At 38.7% G+C, this 19,867-nt stretch overlaps 1 protein-coding gene across 1 annotated transcript; it reads left to right on the top strand.

The window, feature by feature from the left end:
- Window positions 1-1,487: 1,487 nt before the first annotated feature.
- pgap1 (post-GPI attachment to proteins inositol deacylase 1) lies at window positions 1,488-19,456 on the top strand. Its single transcript, XM_061089135.1, has 26 exons — window positions 1,488-1,759; window positions 3,812-3,965; window positions 5,343-5,518; window positions 5,829-6,000; window positions 6,382-6,542; window positions 6,795-6,847; window positions 6,954-7,020; window positions 7,168-7,273; window positions 8,438-8,496; window positions 8,657-8,740; window positions 9,538-9,584; window positions 9,895-9,946; window positions 10,026-10,103; window positions 11,216-11,291; window positions 11,473-11,546; window positions 11,627-11,678; window positions 11,749-11,815; window positions 11,905-12,010; window positions 12,126-12,164; window positions 12,336-12,520; window positions 12,710-12,940; window positions 13,092-13,227; window positions 13,445-13,495; window positions 13,716-13,927; window positions 14,440-14,544; window positions 14,635-19,456. The coding sequence occupies exons 1-26, from the start codon at window positions 1,628-1,630 to the stop codon at window positions 14,771-14,773; spliced, it is 2,814 nt and encodes a 937-aa protein (XP_060945118.1). The 5' UTR covers window positions 1,488-1,627; the 3' UTR covers window positions 14,774-19,456.
- The last annotated feature ends 411 nt before the right edge of the window (window positions 19,457-19,867 follow it).

Consider the following 19,867-nt stretch of genomic DNA (forward strand, 5'->3'; position numbering starts at 1 on the left):
AAAGTATATTTTAGATAGAGGCAATTTGACACTACAAAGGTGTAAAAGTAACAACATATTGATCTGTGCAGTGTTAAGATTTGACTCTTTCTGAGTAGTTTTTTCACAGCACAGAGTAAATCATCAACACTGTACTGTGTAAAATTAACAGTAATCAGAGTTATATGAGCCTCCAGTGTTAACCTTCAAGAACTCCATTCAGTGTTAAAAAGTATATGAATCAGAGTTGATTTGTCACCACAGTAGAGTAACTTATCAACACTGCTCAGAGTTATATTTACTCTCTCCAGAGTTATTTAACCTGTAGTGTTAAGTTCCATTAACACTGTACAGTGTTAGCCAGTGTTAATTTTTTACTCAATTTTGAGTTAATTTAACTCTGAAATTTTAACACTATGGAAAGAGTTAATTTAACACCAATTCTGATAAGGACCAAATACACTCGGACACAGTGTTAAATTTAACTCTTTAAGTGTTGATTTAACACTGCAAAATTTACTGTGTACTTCTTCTTATGTTGCGCCATCTTCTCTTAATTTCATTGATTGTTCTTTTTTTTACCCACAGCATTTACTTTCTCGCAGATACTCTCCCATATCACGTTTCCTCGAGTTATATTAATATTTCTTTGCTGTAGCTGAGCAACATGTTTGTTTGCCTCTTCCACTAACACCACCAATTGCATGGCATTAAATTTTGCTTTGCGCTTGCAATCACTCTGCTCTCCATAATGCTCCATGACAGAAACCAGTAACACACGCAAAACCCCTCATTTAAAATCTACTGCCTCTACCATGTTTTCACCTGTTATCATTTACGCAATTACGTGCAATCTGTCGTAATACACATGCAATTTTACTACTCTTTATTTGGGATCTTAATAGATCAGGCCCTAAGAAAATGTACAGTAATGAGGAAAAGACCGCGGTTTTCCCTAAGTAGGTGGGTGGAGGCCAAAGCAATCGATTTCAGACTCAAGAACATGAACATAATGTAGATCACAGATTAACACTGTTATAGCTGAGAGAACACAGTAAACAGAATTGTTGAACAGAATTTTTTTATTCTGTTTTTTTTCTACATTTGAAGACGATTACTTCAAATGTATTGAATTTGGCTGCAAAACTGTTAAACCCTGAGACTCTAGAAGTGTTTTGTGGACTAAAACACTTCACCCACCCCTCAATCAGCATAGTGGGGAGTGGATGATGAGTGGATTTTCATTTTTGGGTGACCTATCCCTTAAACAAAACTCTTTTTCAGTTTGTGTCTGTTTAGAAAAGAGAAACAAAGAAGATCATGAATTAAACAAATTAAAAGCGCTTACATTTATCAATTCCTTTGAACATGTTGCGTCACTCACTGTTCGCTCTCCTATTGGTCAATTTTCTCAGTTTTCTCCTCCCATTGGCCGGGCCATCCGCCAATCACTAAGTATTGTTCAGCGAGTAGTTCCTGTTTGGGGTTGAGCCGGTGAGAGTGACAGACAGAGCATCAGTCAGTTAGACAGACACACAGACAGTCAGTCAGTTAGTCAGGCAGACAGACAGACAATCAGACCGATGTGTTCGCCTGCTGGGAGCATGAAGACTGACTGAAATGTGAAAGCCGGAGGAAGGAGGGAACCATGAAAGTCGCCTCTGTGGTCTTCTACGGTGTCGCTCTGGGGCTCCTGGCTGTCGGCCTGCGAGAGCTGCTGACTGGCTTCGAGGAGAACAGATGCAGTATGACCTACATGTTTGAATACCCAGAGTACAGGGTGAGTACACAGGCTCAGGTTTGTACCCCACATACTGTGAAAACAGGCCAGATATGAGCTCGTGTGGAACAAAGATTGCTAAATGGCTCCGTTTTTTTTTATTTCCACTCTGAACAGACGATATGAATGATCACATTGAGATATGTTAAAAGCTACTTCCTGAATCGAAACCTGCTAACGTTACCTGACGGACAGGTTTCTGTTTACACCTGCACCTGTTTACACGCTGAGTAGATTAGAAGAAACTAGCCAAGTTAAAAAAAAACAAAGATCACATCCCGTTCTTCCAATCCTCTCAGCAGGTTGTTTATTTAGATCAGTAATGCCATGTAGGTATGGACATCAATCTGACTTCACACAGGAGATGATGCGGGAGAGAAACGTTTCTGAAAATGTTCTCTGTCCTTGTTTATGTGGTTGATAGACATGGTCTGTGCAGTCAGTGTTATTGTCTGTGATGACTGCAGGACAGAGAGAAAATTATGAAGCAATATTTAAAGTCTGAAGAATTTAAGTGAAAAAATGTCCCAATTCTGAGAGACAGAGAGAGAGAGACGTCACCTTTGCAAGACATAAAGATTCCTTTGATATTTGACCACTGATACTGTCACTGCAGGAGTGGAGTTGTTCGTTTACGGCTCAGCATCAAAGGATTCTTGGTCTGTGTATGTCCGAGATACAGAACATCGTGTTTTAATAGCGTGTAATCAAACTTTGACATCACGCCACTGTCACACCGTGTGACGAAAAATCGATCTTTGTGTTAGTTTGTATCTCCATCTTGTTGTGATGACACTCATCTCAATTTGAAGTCGATCTGATGTAAGCCCTGGTACAAGTACCTCAAAGTAAAAATGTGGAATATGCCCAAAATGGCCACTAAATGCAAAATAGCAGGCTTCTTGTAGCGTTTTTCAAATTGCACCTAAGACTTTTATGTTTGTCTGGTCATGATACACCTTTGTATCGATTTTTGTGAAGATCGGTCAATGTAAACACGTTCCGGGAGTCTCGGGTGGCACCGTGGAGCCATTTTGCGAAGCCCATTGAAAATTCCTCCAGAATACATACATTTTCACCACTTTCAAATATTCTGCAAATTTTGGTAAGAATTTGAGCATGTTAACACCCTCAAAAAGCAAATTAATTTGCCTGAATAATATATAATAATAATCCTTACAATTTCAATAGGGCCTCACTGTCTGTCAGTGCCTGTCAGTGCTCGGGCCCTTAATAAATATTAAAGGAAATATAAGGTATGTGTATGGGAGCAGTGCCTAATAGCAACAACATTAGAAATTAAAATAATAAAACATAAAATAAGTACGTAACCTGAGACAGTTAACCAATGCCAAAGTGGAAGGAAGTAATAATGATAACTTTATAGATGTAAGTGATATGAAATATTGCACATGAGGGTTAATTAACTTAATATGATGACAAAAAAGTATTTCCCAAATCAAAATTTGTCTCGTAGGGTTAAACAAGGTGCAACATCCTCTGCCCCCAACCCTCGACTAGAGTGAGGAAAAAGTACTAAAATAACTACATTTTTACAGGGAGAAAAAAAGACAATAACCTACAAACAGGTATCAAGTATTTGAATCAAGGTGGGGGAAACACTGCAGAGGTGTTAACCAAATTTGATAGAACTTACATACAGTAATTAGCGCTGTCATTCAAAATACTTTGAACAGGGTTTATTTATTGTCTGCTTTACAGGGGAATAAAAGTGTTTAAGGTGAATGGACCAATATCAAATTTGTCATTTTTCCAACTTAAAGGTGTCAACAAATCTCATATGGAATTTTCGGTTAAACAAATGTCAGAATTTTCTTGTTTATATCTGTGCAGATGTACAATTACACAGTATATTTCTTGGTACAGATGAAGAATCAACTATAACAGATCAGATGTGATCTGACCTCACAGGAGGTTGTCGCCATCATATAACTTGCCATTAATCTTAAATTAGCTCTATGGAGTAATTAACTAAGGTTAATGAAATGTATGTGTTTTAATGTAAGTGTGGAACTTCTAATCCTTTCACAGCGTGTGGCCCTTCCTCGGCGTGTGGCCCGACTGTACCCAGCGTATGGACTCTACCTTTATGGAGAGGGTCTGTACGCCCAGGAGACCCGAGCGCTTAAACTCACGGGCGCCCCTGTGCTCTTCTTGCCTGGAAATGCTGGCAGTTACAAACAAGGTTAGTCCACAAAGTCAGTTGCATCTACAGTATATTGAAGATTGTCTCGAGTCAGTTTTCAGTATTTACATTAAAACTGCGAAAACTAAAACCCGAATCACGGTGACTTTCTTTGTCAATGAATTGACATGCTGAGGTTGTTTGAGGACATTAGAGTTTCTTGTTGATTGGTCTCTACCTGACTGGTGACCTAATTCGATTTTAAATGAAAGATTTCAGCCTCCAAGACAGTAGATGTAGATGCTCTACATACCACACAGTCAAGTTTCTACAGTCTGGATGTGTTTGTATGTGGGACTTGAGAACTTTTACATAAACATTAGATCATCTATCAATCAGGGAAAACTGGCTTTTTCAATCATTTTACAGTTGTTTTTTTTAAATATTGTGTAAGTCTCATTTGTAAGTACACTCTGATGTGCTCAAATTGGATTTGGCTATATTTTTTAAAGCTTTTAAGGATTTTTAAAAACTTCACCACTGATTTTCACACATCTATTCAAATCCTTTCCGTGTGAAAACTTGAATTTCTCATGCTGGCTTATATTATAGGTTTACAAAGAATGATACATTACAACTACAAACTTTGGAGTTATTGGTGAGCTTAACTTGCATTTCATGCTCTAATCGTTTAGAGTCTGATTTGAGGTGATATTATCCACAGTCAGTCAATCAATCAATCATCATAATTTATTGATATAGCCCATATCCAGGAATCACAAATTGTGTAATAAGGCCTAACATGGTGCGACATCCTCTGTTCTGTTCTCAACTAGAATAAGGAAAAACTACCAGAAGTCCTTATTTACAGGGTAAAAAAACATAGAAACCTCAGTGAGAGACACATGTGAGGGATCCCTCTCCCAGGACGAACAGAAGTGCAGTAGCTGCATTGGTAACTGAGAACATCAGCAAAATAGGAGTATTTACAATATTAATTAGAATTACAGTGTATATAAATTGTTCAAAATAATTAAGGGAACACTTTAATCACACACCAGATCTTGATGAATTAATTATTCAAGTTGAAAATCTTTACTGAATGTATAATTTGTTGAGAACAAATTGATGTCACAATGGTCAATGGAAACCAAAATCATCAACCCATCGAGGGCTGGATTCAAAATAAAAGTCTACCATTTTAATCACACGCTGATCCAACTTGCATAAATGGGATCACGGCAACTCATAATGTGACTCAGCACTGTGTATGGCCTCCGTGATTGATATCCCTGAATCTTAACTGACTTTGTGTTATACTGTGTTGATAAAGTTTCCCCAAATTTTTTGAGCATTGTGTATTTATATATATATATTATTATTATTATTATTGTTAATAGTCAACACCAACAGACATCTTTTTCTCTGTTGCTGTAGCTCGCTCCCTGGGCTCGGTGGCCCTCAGGAAGGCTGAAAACTTGGAGGGAGGTCTCCACTTCAATGTGTTCACCGTGGACTTCAATGAGGAGCTGGTTGCGCTTTACGGTGGCAGTTTGCTCCAGCAGACACACTTCCTGCATGAGAGCATCAAAGCCATCTTAAGACTGTACAAGGTCAGGCCTCAAATATCATTTAGTTGTCAGAGAGGGTTACTTGTTGCTGGTGTGTTATATTTGACTGCCAGGGATACATATCATTTTCCATCACCCTCTAAATTTACATGTGTTGGCATTTGGTTAAACTTTTCAAACTGCACGATGTGCTGCCATCAAAATACTGTGCAGTTATAAAAAAAAGTCTACAAATTGCTAAGATGCAAGCACTAAAGTGTGTAATCAAAATGTAGTTAACACTATGTAATGTATTAAAGTAATCTACTTTGGTGATGGTTTTAACTGTCTTCTTTCTTTCTGGACTTGCCAGAATCTGAAGACTCCTCCCCAGAGTGTGGTGCTTGTGGGCCACTCCATGGGAGGAGTGGTGGCCCGGGCGCTGTTCACTTTGCCCCGCTTCAACACTAATCTGGTCAGCCTGATCATTACTCAGGCCTCTCCGCACCTGGCTCCAGTACTGGCCCTGGACCCATACCTGCTGGGTAAGAATAACTCTGATGCTGAGTCACTGGTACATTGACACTGTTGGCTCTGAGTTATGTCCTCATTTGAAGCAGAGACAGCAGTTGTTTCAATCCTATTTAGTGAGGAGACATTCATCAGTAAAATGTGTTGCTCTGTCATTCAGTTAATCATCAAATGTCATCAAATGGCACTTGACCTATCGTAAGATAAAAAAAACCCGAAAATGCTGTAACCGATTTATGAACAGTTCCCGCTTAGAATAACTTAAGTATAGATTTAAATGTGGTCCGTTTTTTTCATAAATGTGGTGACTCGAGAGTTTAATGTGATTTGAATACAAAAACTATTTGGTGGATGCTAGTGTAATTTTTCCTTATCTTTACTCCTGTTTTTTGCAGATTTCTACTCTGCAGTGAGACAGAAGTGGCTGAACCAGGCAAACAAACTCAGGAACATCACAGTCCTGTCCGTTGGGGGCGGTTACCGTGACTCCCAGGTCCGGTCTGGTCTAACATCACTGCCGTGTCCTTCAGGAGACCCCAATAAGTTATCACTGGTGGTAAGATTTGTTTGTGGATCGGTACGATTACTGAGACTCTTTCCACCACAGGAACTTTTTTTTGGAACCCATGGACATTTTTAAGAACGCAGCAACTGAAGGCAGCAGGTTAAAAATGTAGTTCCTTTTGTAGAGGACAGTTAAAAAATCCCTAGTCATACAGAATGCCAGATGACTAAATGCTCCTTTGATGCCAAAGAATGACCCTGCACTACTCTATTTATGTTTCAATGTCATATTATTTTTATCAAGGCAACAGCAGTTCCCAGGACATGGGTATCAACCGACCACCTCTCCATTGTTTGGTAAAAGAGATGACATTACATTTTGGCAGACTATATATTATCCTGAATTTTTTTTTAAATATAATTCTTGTCATTCATATGCAATATGTATTTCTTTGGGTTCCAGGTGTAAAGAGCTTGTTCTTGCCACTGTCAGGGCATTCTTCGACCTCATTGATCCCGAAACCAGACAGGTCAGAGCAAACACTCACTAATCAACATTTTATTTTGCTCAGAATTGTTGGAGTCATACACTTACCTTATAATCAAAGCCAATGAAATGTCACATCTCTCATCTCTCACTTCATCTGTTGTGAAACTAATCAGTTTGTTCTTATTAGTTCACAGATAACCAGGAGAAGAAAATAGCCGTACTTAACCATCACTTCATCAGACATCCTGTCAGGATGGTGGGAGAAGATCACGATGTTTCCATCTCAACCTTAGGTCAGAGACAAACACTTGCTTCAAGAGGCTGGTATAAACCCATGCATTCATTTATTTAATCAGATCACCATCTTGTTCATGTTCTTTTAGACCAGGGGTGCACAAACTTTCTGGGTTAAGGGCCACAATAAATTATAGACGGGCCGCTAATACTAGTTTATGAGGAAGCACATTAACTAACACAGTAAATTATATGAATGTGAAAACAGTTTCTCCAAAAGTAATGAAAGTAAACTCATCCTGTGTGCTTGCTTTAATGAGAACAGTGCTGCTGGTCACCACGTGATCCAGCTGTACAGAGCTTCCTGGTGGATAATACAGTGTACGAAAACCTTTACCTTGTTCTGGATGCTTTTCAGTAGCGATCCATCTGTGGTGACATTCACCAGTTTACACCACAGTAGCTTCACTTTCTCAATGCAGCCAGACAAACTGTCGAATAAGTCTGATAAGTCTCTCTTTGTGCCTTTCATAGACTCCATGGACAAAAACTGTTATTTAACTCGCACGCCAAGTCTTTGTCAATTTGCTCAATACGGCCAGTCACTGTTCTGCGTAATAAGCCTCAGTATTCAAATTTGGTGTTGCTATCTGGACACAAGAATTTCTGTCTCTACCATGCATTCCTTTAAATGCTTGCTTTCGCTAATTTATGACAATAGATGACTTGCCTTTGTGCTGGACTCCTGTATTGTAGAAAGTCGGGTAAAAATATTTAGCTGAGCTTGTAAATTGGCTGCTAAACTTGAAGCTTTGCTCACCCTTTTTTTGGATGACAAGCTGCTACGACAGCTAGCATGCCTGGTGGGAAAATGTGGGCTTATATTGTATTCTTTGAATACCATCACGCCTTCTGGACATATCAGACATATTGCCTTTGAACGTTCTCTCCTGAAACCTGGCACTTTTCTCTTCTTTGGCCAGCTCATTTTGGTGATTGCTGCTCAGTTTAAGATGCAGGTCAAGTGAAGAGATGAGTGACTCTTGTTCTCTACATTAGAAAAGGCTGGTTGTATTTGCAGTGTGCCCTCTAGGTGAACCAACCTTAACGTTCTCAACATTCCCAACATGCCGGTTTGAACTATGTTAAATTATGTGGCTCGGGTGCTGTAAATGCCCACTCCCATATTGTCCTGTTCTATAATTTTGTCTAAATTTTTCTAGATTTTCCTGAAGAATGGAGTGAAGTTAACACACTACGATTGGCTTACAGCACACTGAAGGTACCAGATAAAGTACTATCTTCTGCAATTTACAGAATGTATTTTCTCATTCAATACAAAAAATGCAGTCATGCTGTTTTTTTTCATTTATAATCTAAGAAATAAAACCCTGATAAAGACAGAACAGCAGGTTTCCACCAGTGTTGCTCTTTGTCTACAGGAAGGACAGGAGAAATATTTTATGTTTGCCCTATCGAGTCGCAGGAAAGCCTACAGCCATTTCTACTGCCGGAGCAGCAACCTGGTGAGTTTTCACCACTGTTGTGTTGTCATCCCTTTGGTTTTGAGCTACAGCCGTTGCAATGCTTTATTTCTCTAAGCTGATTTCAGTATTCTGAATAATCACTCACATATCAGAGACGTCAGTGACTCATTTAAATGCATACAGTGGCTTCATGAAGTCCTCTGATCTTTTCACTTTTTGCATGTTTGAAGATTTGATTTAAATTAATAAAATTACTCATCAGTCTCAGTCACTCATAATGACAAATTTAAAACATTATTTTAAAGATTTCTACCCATTAAAAAAACAACAACAAATTTCTGACCCTTTTCTTTGACACTTGTCCAGATGTGGAAAGCTTATAGAATTAAGACAAAGTACTAAACCATGGGTTTGGAGACTTCTTGAAACAAGAGATTTCAGTTTTATGGTTTTAATAAACATTTGAAAACATTTAAATTTTATTAAGGATTATTAAAAATATAAGTGTAGACTAATAGTCTAAAAATGTTCAGTTAAATCAATAACACAACAAAGTGTGCAAAAAGTAAAAAACTGAAGCCATTGTATGTACAGTGAAGTCCAAAAGCCACACATTCAGTGAAACTAAACTAATTGGTGTGTTATATGAAAATGCAGATAGAATATGACAGACAAGATCAGATTACAGTTGATGCACATACTGGTTGTTTAAGTTGAAAGTACAGTATGTTTGGTCCTGTATCACTGAAACATGTTAGTTCTCGTCTGTTAACAAATATGAAAACACAAGAGTAAAGAAAAACATGTAATTCTGATGTAGTTTTGTTGTCCAACAGGAGATGACTAGCTGGGTGTACGGCTGTGTGCACAAGAATGGTTCATGGTAAGAATAATGTTAAAAGTATCTCTTTTTGCCACTTCGGTTTTCAATCAAAATCTTTTCTCCATCCTTATTTTTCTGCATGTATTCAAGAGAAAATTAGATTTTGTTTATGTTGGAAGATATTTGAAGACAGTTTGTGTTTCTGTTGTGCTTCGTTTGTGTACTTTAAAATTTGCAGTCTATATCCGGTTGATCTATCTGTGGGAACTAAGCTGATTTCAGTATTCTGAATAATCACTCACATATCAGAGATGTCAGTGACTCATTTAAATACATACAGTGGCTTCATGAAGTCCTCTGATCCTTTCAGTCTATATCCGGTTGATCTATCTGTGGGAACTGAGCTGCTGCCACCATACAAGGTAATTATCCTTCTGAGATGCTGTCTTGTCTAGTCTGAGTTGCTATCGGTTGCTCCTAACTGTGTGTTGTTGTCCTCAGGTCCTGATTTTGAGTCTCAGTGATTTGTCTTCAGTTACTCATCTAGTTGTTTCAGCCTCCAACCTCAATGGCAAACAGGTACTACCATCTGGATGAATGATACAGTCCTACTTGCCCAGTCTTTTTGTTTCTCTCTCTCTCTCCTATCACAGCTGATGTGTTCTCTGCAGAGTTGAGTAGTGGCTTCATATAAGTTTAAAAATAGTTTGTGAAATACATTGCTGAAGAGTTGACAAACAATGAACCCATCATATTCCCCTTTTCTCACACGTTTGTTGTGTAAGTGATGTATCCAGCCAGCTATAGTTAGTCAGTAAGGTAGCAGGTAGACAGTTAAAGCAGCAGAGCATCTCTTATTATTTGTTCTGCAGCTCAGCACACAGGGTCTGGTGATGTGGTTGGTAAGATGAAATACTGCAACGTGAATAATCAACCACATGTTTTACTTTCCTGTCACAACTGTCATGTTCCTCACGCTTATCACAGTTATCACACACGTTTATTACATTAGGCAGCTGGCTAGCCACGTAGCTACTTTGATAGCTTGTCAGTTGAGTGGAAGATAATGTTAATGAAGATAGTGTAGAGTGTAACGTTGCATGTGTTTACACCAACTGAACACCTTCATCCACTGCATTTACAGAGGTTAAAATTTAAGTTTTCAACTGAGGTGCCGTTCCCCCCGTTGATTATGCAGTAATGAACCAAAAGTTACTGTTTGTGACTGATACACATTAACGGTGAAATATTGCTCAAAATGATGAACAAGAAAAATACAATATCTTGCTAGAGTTCCATCCATTGAAATGATTGTTCTAAACAGAGCTGTAGTATGCATTCCATAGCTAGATTGATAGAGTAAACAGAGGACATCGGAAGTTTTACTATTGACCTCACTCATGACGTATGATAAACCCACATATAAACACCACATACACATATATCAGAATTGGAAGTGTTAGTTGGGCTCTAATAAGACATAAAAGTCTACAGCCATGCTTGCAGCTCTACATAGTTGTATGTAGGCAGTGGTTCTTTGAGATGAATGCTAACATCAGCATGCTTTGAATCTAGATTCAAACAGCTAAATAAAGTTGCTCATAGAGTATATAAGGCTAAGTCAACACATCTAATGGTCCAGGAAGCAGAAACCGAAGATGTAACCCATACAAATTGGATCTTTTGTTCAGTTTACGGTGGAGTGTGAATGGCAAAGACAAGAATCTCTGACTCTGTCTGTCCCAGTACCACATGTCCTCTCCTTCGGTGAGTTATCTTACCTAAGTATAAACAGATTTTTATTGAGAACTTAGGGGACCGTATTGTGTAAAATAAATTTTCTGGGCTTTTACTATCTATAATTACTTACCATGTCCCCATAAACTGATGAGGCTGATTGCCAAAGCTCCATGTGGAAACACAAGCTCAATAAGTGTTGGTTCTGCAGGTTTGACTTTCAGCGACGTTACGGTCAACTCTTCTGGACTTCTACACACCATCAAGCTTCATCACTTTAACCAGGTAGCTTTTATTACTTAATGTAGACTCAGTATCCGTGTTTCTTCTGTGTCACCACTTGTTGAACACCTCTGTGTCTTTAGGTCTATCAGGCATTCAGAATAAATGTTGCAAGCCAATGCAAAGTACATAAAGGTAAGCCTGATTTAATACATTTTCACATGCACAAACTAAACGCGATCTAATTACAGTATTTTTTCTGTAGATAGATTGTCCAATGTGTACAGAATAATGGTACCATGGTTTCGAGAGGACTCTTTAACCACAGTCAGGTTAGTTGTGCTTGTGTCATTCTCCAGGCATCTTCTATTTGACACACTTTCTATTCCCGTTTTGACTTGATGTGTCATCTGTTCACCAGTGTGCCCTCAGTTACCGAGATCTCAGGGATGCTTCACACAAGCAGCCCAGACAACACATCAGATGTCCTCCTTCAGCTTCACACTGCCCCCAACTGCCAGTATAAGGTATTACTCTTAGCTGCAGTAAGACAACTGCAGCCTCTCTTTCACATATCCTGATGACTATTTATCATATTAAAAATGTTTGTTCATTAATAATCATTTATACCCTCTGATTCAGGTGTCAATAAGGACTTCATTACCCAGGGTGCTTGGACAGGTACTACATTGCACACTAACAATGTGTCTGTCCTGTTCTATTGGGTATCAGACCAGGCATCTCATGTTAAATCATGTTAAACCATCTTTAAACAAAAATGGCAACTTTGCATACAGTAGTTATTCTTCATGAATAAATAGTGATTCAGATCTGGTGTCTTTTATCTGACAGATATTGAGGTTCTGTGGTCCTATGGTACCAGTGTACACAGCTGTAACTCTCCTGCTGGCCTGTGGGGGGCAGCTGTCCTCCATCCTGAAGTCGAGGCGAGCTGCAGACATGAGCCAGGTGGTGGGCAAAGGCCTGCAGCCTCACAAAGTCAACCTGCCTGTTTATGTCCTGCACGTCTTACTTAGGTAGGCTTTGGAAGAGTGCGAAAGTTGATTCTTCACCTTGGAAACAGACGTTGACAGCTTTACCAGCTTTTTCCAGAGATTCCAATTGTATCCCACAACCCTCTTGTCTTTAAAATGGATTTTATGATAAAAGCTGAATGTTCTCATTTTTTCTTGCTAATCCTCCTCCTCTTCCCTCCCCTACCTCAGCTGTAGCCGCTTTCAAGAGTTCTGGTCCATTCTCTGCCTCCCCCCCATGGATGTTCTGCCTGCATCCTTTCCCGATGCAATGTTTCATAATGGCGTGGTACTAGTTGAAGAATGGCCCCACCTCCTGTCCCCTCTGCTGTACATTTTTGGGGCAGCTGTGGCATACTGGGGGAGCACACTGCTCCGTCTCATTATGCGACTGATCTCATTAATATTAGCTCCACTACACAGGTATGGCTGGACAGTACTGTAACTGTATTTGAATGGTCTTAAGGCTGAATAATATATTAGCATGTCTTTCTTTACATTGCATCCCTCCTTTTATGAATATATCTTTTTTAAACTATTGACTTTGAACTTGTTTTGTTCTCTTTGTCTGCAGACCGTCTGTCTCAAGAGACTGTGGCACCCTGCGGCTTCGGACCCAGATACTCATTGCTCTCTGTCTGACAGTTATCGGCGGAATTTCCTGTGGAGCATTTTCAGTCTTTGCTGCTTTTTTGCTGCACCTTTATAGGGTGAGTTTTAAGATGTGATGAAATAGGAGGAGAGCCCCTGACCTGTGTTTTCGCAAAGCAGCACCAATAGTTGCGTTGTTCGTCGGTTTTAATACCAGTGTTAGCAGTTTGATTCAAACTGGGACTGCTCATGCAAATATTGCTGTACATCAAAATGTTGCAAGCGGACAATATGTCCTGATTATGTTGCTTGTTGTTTTTTACTTTACATGCTCAGGTGCTAAGGCTACAAATGACGGAGAGGTCTTTGAGTCACATGCTGAATCTGGTAAGATTTTCAACTTGAACTGTTTGGTCTTATCACGCCACTTAATCAACCAGCATCAGTTATATGACCTACTGTGTGTTGGTACTGAGGACACTCTGTAAATGCAGAGCTAGGGTTCAAAACCTTGCAGAAGATTTTATTGAATACACATAGAATGCAATGTTATCCCTGTGGATTTAATTGGGACATTGTTTGATTCTCCCTCAATGTCACAATCCAGGCTCCCCGAAAGCACGAAGAAACTGAGAATGGCACAGTCAACGTTGAGTGCTTGAGCAGGTCTAAAGAATGTAACGGCACCCCCCTGCTGTCTGAATGTGCACTGGAGGAGGTGAGAGATGATCTACAGCTCCACCTCTGCCTATCAGCACTCTTCACGCTACCTGTCATGCTCAGTACACCATCACTTATCCACTGGATCCGCAACCTGAGGTACAGTATTAGCATGACATGAATGAAGTATACCACATATTTATTTATAAATGCTTATAATGCACAGTAATAGAGTAAAACCACCACAGGGGTTTCGAGTTAAAAATATTTCTTGGATTCGTTAGGACCCTGGACCAACATCAAGTAATCTGCAGTTTCCAGATAATCCCACATTTTATGTAGGCAGCCTTATGAATGTATTAACTATCACTGTATCAAATGTTACGCTGCAGCAGGGGTGCTAATGTGTTGCTAAACTTGACCTCTGATTAATTTGTGAAGCAGCTGAAAACCAAATGATCCCACCAATCAAAGCGGCTCTCACTGTTATAACAAATTCATTTCAAGTTGCAGTAGGCTCAGTTTCACAATATTAGAAAAATATGTTTCCAGAATGGTGCTAAAATGGCAAATGCATGTGATATAAGACACAAGTCAAGTGCCTGGGTTAGTGAGGTTGTATACAAGGTGAATGGCATCATCTGTTTAATCTACCTTGTGATTCTCCGCAGATATACCACCCAGTTGGATCCTGACCCTTGTTGGCCACACATTGTGCCTCTAGTTACTGTTTACATGCTGCTTATTAACTGCAACACTTTGAAACTCTACAACAGGTAGGATCACACCATCTCCAACACAAACATTCCTTATTATCTTTCTTATCCTGTAACAATTGAATATTAACTTTATCTTGATCTTTTCAGTAAACTACTGCCTCTGACTTCCTGCCTCCCTCTGCCCTTGGCCATCATCATGGTGACCTTCTCTCCACTTCACCTCTACAGAGTCACCTACTTCGTGTTACTGACACTCATCCCTCTGGCGTGTTGTTGCCTGCTCTGACGGTATCTGGCTGGTTTCAGTCTACGTCTCTACTATTACAAGCCTTCCTCTAAGTTACAGCCTGACTCACTGAAGCTGGTTGAGGCTGATGTGTCAGGCTGCCATGGAGCAGAACTATAGACATATATAGCTTGGGGAACTGCCTGCTCAATGTTAGTACTAAAAGCTCCATGGCATTTACCCTGTATTTTTAAAACGAGATGATGTAAAGGCCTTGGAACATTTGGTGCAAATATGGCTCCATTAGAATGACCTGAAACCAAGTTTGCCTTACTCTGTATATCTATAGCTTTGCCTTCAAGGAGCAAGAACTCCACAACCAGTGAAGCTACTTATACTGGAGACTCTCAAACAGGGTGTTAGTGTAAAATGCACTGTTTTGTTTTCCTTCTTTCTTGTGTCTAAATTGGCTTCTGCCACTGTGGTTGCCATGTTGTAAACTCTCACACTGCCTCCTGCTTAGCAAGGGCAGTTGTGTTAAGCTGGCACCTACTGACTGTCGCAGCACTGTCACAAAACAAGTGGCAGTGCCATAACTTTCATTCCATAAGGAAAGTCCAAAGAAATCTATGTTTACAATCCCCCTTAATAATTTTTGATACACCAGAACTACACTGTCAGAAAAATGTTCCAGTGTGGCTCCTAATATTCAGAAGAAATCCTGATCTGCTCAATTTTGCTTACAACTAGTGGTGTAGCTCAGGTGTGGTCTGGCTGAGAGCAGTCAATTGGGTCCGAACTTTTCCGGAATTTGCCTTTTACACAGGAACAACGCGACAGGAGATTTTCCACTCAGATGTGTTCACAACCACTCAGAAATCTCTTGAGTTGGGAGAAAGGTGGTGCAGAGGGGCAGGGCGTAAAGTATGAATTCCTCTGCAGAGATCACATGTTTTGTTTTCATTACATCAACACTGTTGTCGACCCTTATCACCGAAAGGCACTGCTTTTTTATTCTTATATATTTGTTTTGTTTTTTAAATTTTTTATATTTTTGTGTCGGTTGTGTTAGAAATGTCATCAACACAACCACTTGCTCGCAATGAATCCTGCAGAGGATCTGCTGTTTTCTCACATTGGCTCATTCAAACTTTTTTCACAGTTTTACGAGGGGCCGGCTCAGAGAAAGTCTGGAGGCTGTCCCTTGGACATTTGTGTTCTCACAAACAGCCCCTCCGAGATTCTCCAAGTTCAGTGCATGTCTGAAAGCACCTTTAGAGGTAGTTCGCTATCGTCACTCCCACCTTCATTCACTTAACTATAAGCCATAGTGACTGTTCAATTACTCATCTAAAAGAAGCACCTATAGTTTTTTTATAGACAAAATTAATACTGACATTTTCCTATCCAAAAGAAATAAGCCAAGAAAGACAAATGATCTGTATTCCTCACGTCTTCTCAATCTTTGTCTACACTTTTACAAGTCACACCTCGCCCACATCTTCCCCTCATGTTTAACTGTGGATAAATGCACAATCATTTTAACAGCACTAATTTCTTCAGTACACACACTCATGTCACACTCAAACTGAAATTGATTGTTTCAGTTTCGTTTTTTGAATGACAGTGGAAATCTGTGGCTCAGAGCAATAAGATCCTGTATATCAGGAACCATACCTCTTATAAAGCTCATTGATTGTCGGTGTTAGTCTTTTTGTGGGGATTGTTGGTAACAGAAAGAAAACGTAGACCACCAACCTTTTGAGATTTAAATGAAGTGAAATGGGAAATCCTGTCTCTGCAAGTGTTTCAAATCGTCATGCAGATTGTTGCAGGAAATTTTTTTTCCTATTTGGTGGAGTGTGGCGTGTTCAAATGGCAAATAGGTTTAGCATTTCTTTTGCTCTTTTTTTGCCCATGACTTTTTAAACCAGTAAAATTACAGTCAGAATGATGCTCATTTGCCATTAAAGTTCATAAAAAAAAATCATGACCAGAGAGTCATAAGTAGTTGTTGTGACAACTCATCATTCTGTGACATTTGATTGCAGATAAAAAGCAAGTATGGCGCATAGTGTAGCTCATATATCCGCCAAAGCCCAATAGTCCCCTTAAATGAAATCAAGCTGCACCAAATTACACATACTCATAGCTATCAGTCCCTTTAATATGCCAGATTTTTTTTCATCAAGTTCCATCAGTTACTACCCAGGAAATCAGTTCAAATATAACAAGACGTCCTAAATCCTGAATCCAGCACCGTTTCTTTCCGGACCCATAGTGCATCCCTCCACCAAGCTTTGTGGTAATCCCTCCAGTTAGTTTTGTAGTTTTTGTTTACAGACAAACAGATAGGAGTGAAAACAGTACTATGGTGGAGTTTTTTAGTCTCATCTAAGAGTTAAGTTTTACTTTATTTTATACCTCTCGTGTCTTAATATTCCTGCATTGTCTCACCTCAGTGAAGCAGCTGCTGTGCCTTTCTGCTTCATCATGTCTGCATCTGTTTCATACCTGCCTGTCAGTTTCAAACCTTTCAGTGTACCGGCTAAATGACACCAAAGCCTACAGTGAATGGTAATGTTCTTCACTGTTTCTGTGTGAATGTGTTGACTCACCAAAACCCTCATTATGATTTGTTTCAGATGTGTATGAGTTTATATTTACTAGATACTAATGACAAGTTCATTAGGGACCTGTTAAGGTTGCCCTCCAGGCAAATAATACAATCGTACATCAACATGCTTTGCAAGGTCACCACAGTTGTTCCCACTGTGAATGTACCTGCACTGAATGTCTCTGTGTCTTTGAATTGATCCAATACTAGTGGTGTAAGTGATCAGCTTTCCTGTGCGTGTGCACTTGTTTGTTTGGTGCAGTTTTAGTGCTTTGAGATGCTCAGCGTTGTGGTGAATTAGTGGCATAACTACTTTGTAGATCAAAATACTAGAGACGAGAGTTTTGTTTCATAATTGTGATTTATATCGGTGTTCACTGTGATGGTCTCGTTCCAGATGTCCAGGCCTACACTTAGGGGTTTACATTTTCTCACCAACTCTTGTCTAAAATGGAATGTCTTGCATTTTAAAGTAAGAATTCTCCTTTCACTAACACTCAACATTAGATTCTGCCATTTTAAAGGAATAGTGTGTAAGATTTAGTTGAGAGGGATCTATTGGCAGAAATTGAATATACAATAATCCTAGTGATGTTTTTACTAGTGTGTAAAATATTCAATTCTAAGTATTGTTGTTCTCTATACCCTAGAATGGAACCTTTATGTTTAAATACTTCATATTTACTTTGGGAGCAGGACCCGCTACAGTTGTCCAAACCTGACAAACCTTTTGAGTTTTTATGAAAACTGAAGATTACCACAGGTTCACTTTCATGTTTGGCAGGGGAGGGTGAGGTGAGGAGTATTCAGCGGGAACATGCAACTACACCACTAGATGTCACTAAATTCTACACACTGAACCTTTAAAGCCCTTACATGTATAGCCAATTGTTGTAGCGCAGCTGTGATACATTTCTCTGCTTTAACATTATTGGCAGATATCTCTATTCAAAAGCATCCAGCACTACAACTAATTAAGTTGAACAAACATTTAATAGTTTATGAAAATCAAAAACTGTTTATTTTTAACAATACTATTGTAGTGTTAAACTAAGAACTAAATTCTATATTTCAACAAGCAAAATATTGGTCTAATCTAACATCTTAAATGTCAGGCAGCAACATCTTTTTTTTTCCAAAAGGATTTAAATGATTACTGCCTCTTTACGATGCTGTCCTGCTGGTGATACCTCTGTCCTATTATGTTTTTCTCTCATGTTTGACTATTTTGTATGCAACAGATGTCTGCCTAAATCCATAATTTATTTCATTTATCTTTTCATGAGATTATTTTTTGTTTTGCAAGCTTTTAAGCAATTCAGTCAGAGCACATTAAGATATTGCATTGTGTGTTCAACTTTATCACTGTAAACTTACACTAAGCAAATGCTGGGCAACTGCCAAAAACTTTAACAGCTTTTAAAAAAGAAAAAAAACCTAAAATTTACTCTTATTTGCTCGGTCAAAGAAAGGCATTTCTTGAATCAAGTTTTTGGCCAAACAAATTTTTTTCATAATGTGATTTTCTTTTAAAATGTTCATTAAAAAGCTGAATTAACAAAGCATTAACATGATGCCATGATATGTATGACAAACACTGAACTCTATCAATACATTAAATAACCAGGCTTGTTGAAAACTGCCTAAATGTTCACTGTCATTTTCATTAAATAAAGCAGAACAAGTCATGTATCTGTGAATATGAAAATAATCATCATACTAAATGTTACTGCCAGCTGTAAGTGCTTTAAAATCTGGTAACTCTTTCAATTTCCTTTACTTTGCCTCTGCCTTGAGTGACTTTAAAACATGTAACCTCTGGCTAGCTGGTCTTTGTTATGCAGTACAAGTTAGTCCTCAGGTATATGCTAATATACTGGTCTAGGTGGTTGAATGCAAAAAGTATAATGTAGGCCCCATATCACAGCCAAGGGACTGTTTTCATGAATGTTTTCTAGTGAAGCTCTAGTGTGGAAGAGTATTTAATCCTCAGGGTTTAAGCATTGTGTCAAAATGGATTGCTTTGATGTTTTTGTATTTCACATTTTTATCTGATTTTATTGTAAATGGGCAAACTGTGCAATTTTTTTGGCACTCTTGTTGCTACAATAAAACCGAGAAAATGATTGTTGTTTTTTTTATTATTATATACATCTTATGGGTATAAGTTTGAAATCATATGCCTACTGTAAATGCACTTGGCTAATGAGACCTCTGGGTCGGTTGAATTACACAATGTCATCAAAGTAAACATTTTCAGATGTTTGATCATTTAAACTGCTTCAAGGAATATGTAGGATCTTGCAAAACATTTACCTAAGTAACCATTAATTTATCAATAGTATATTGACAAAGACATTAAATGTCACATAAGTTGAATTGGAACAGAAATAATCTTACACTTTTTTTGTTCAATCAGGATACTTTATAACAATAAATGAAGACATTACTATATTCAAATGGAATGATAAACCTTTGAGTTATGTGATGAATGACGAGCATTGTTGTATTTGATTAATGATGCATGTTTATGGAAT

Source organism: Limanda limanda, chromosome 16 (assembly GCF_963576545.1).
Source record: "Limanda limanda chromosome 16, fLimLim1.1, whole genome shotgun sequence".
NCBI classification, from domain to species: domain Eukaryota; kingdom Metazoa; phylum Chordata; class Actinopteri; order Pleuronectiformes; family Pleuronectidae; genus Limanda; species Limanda limanda.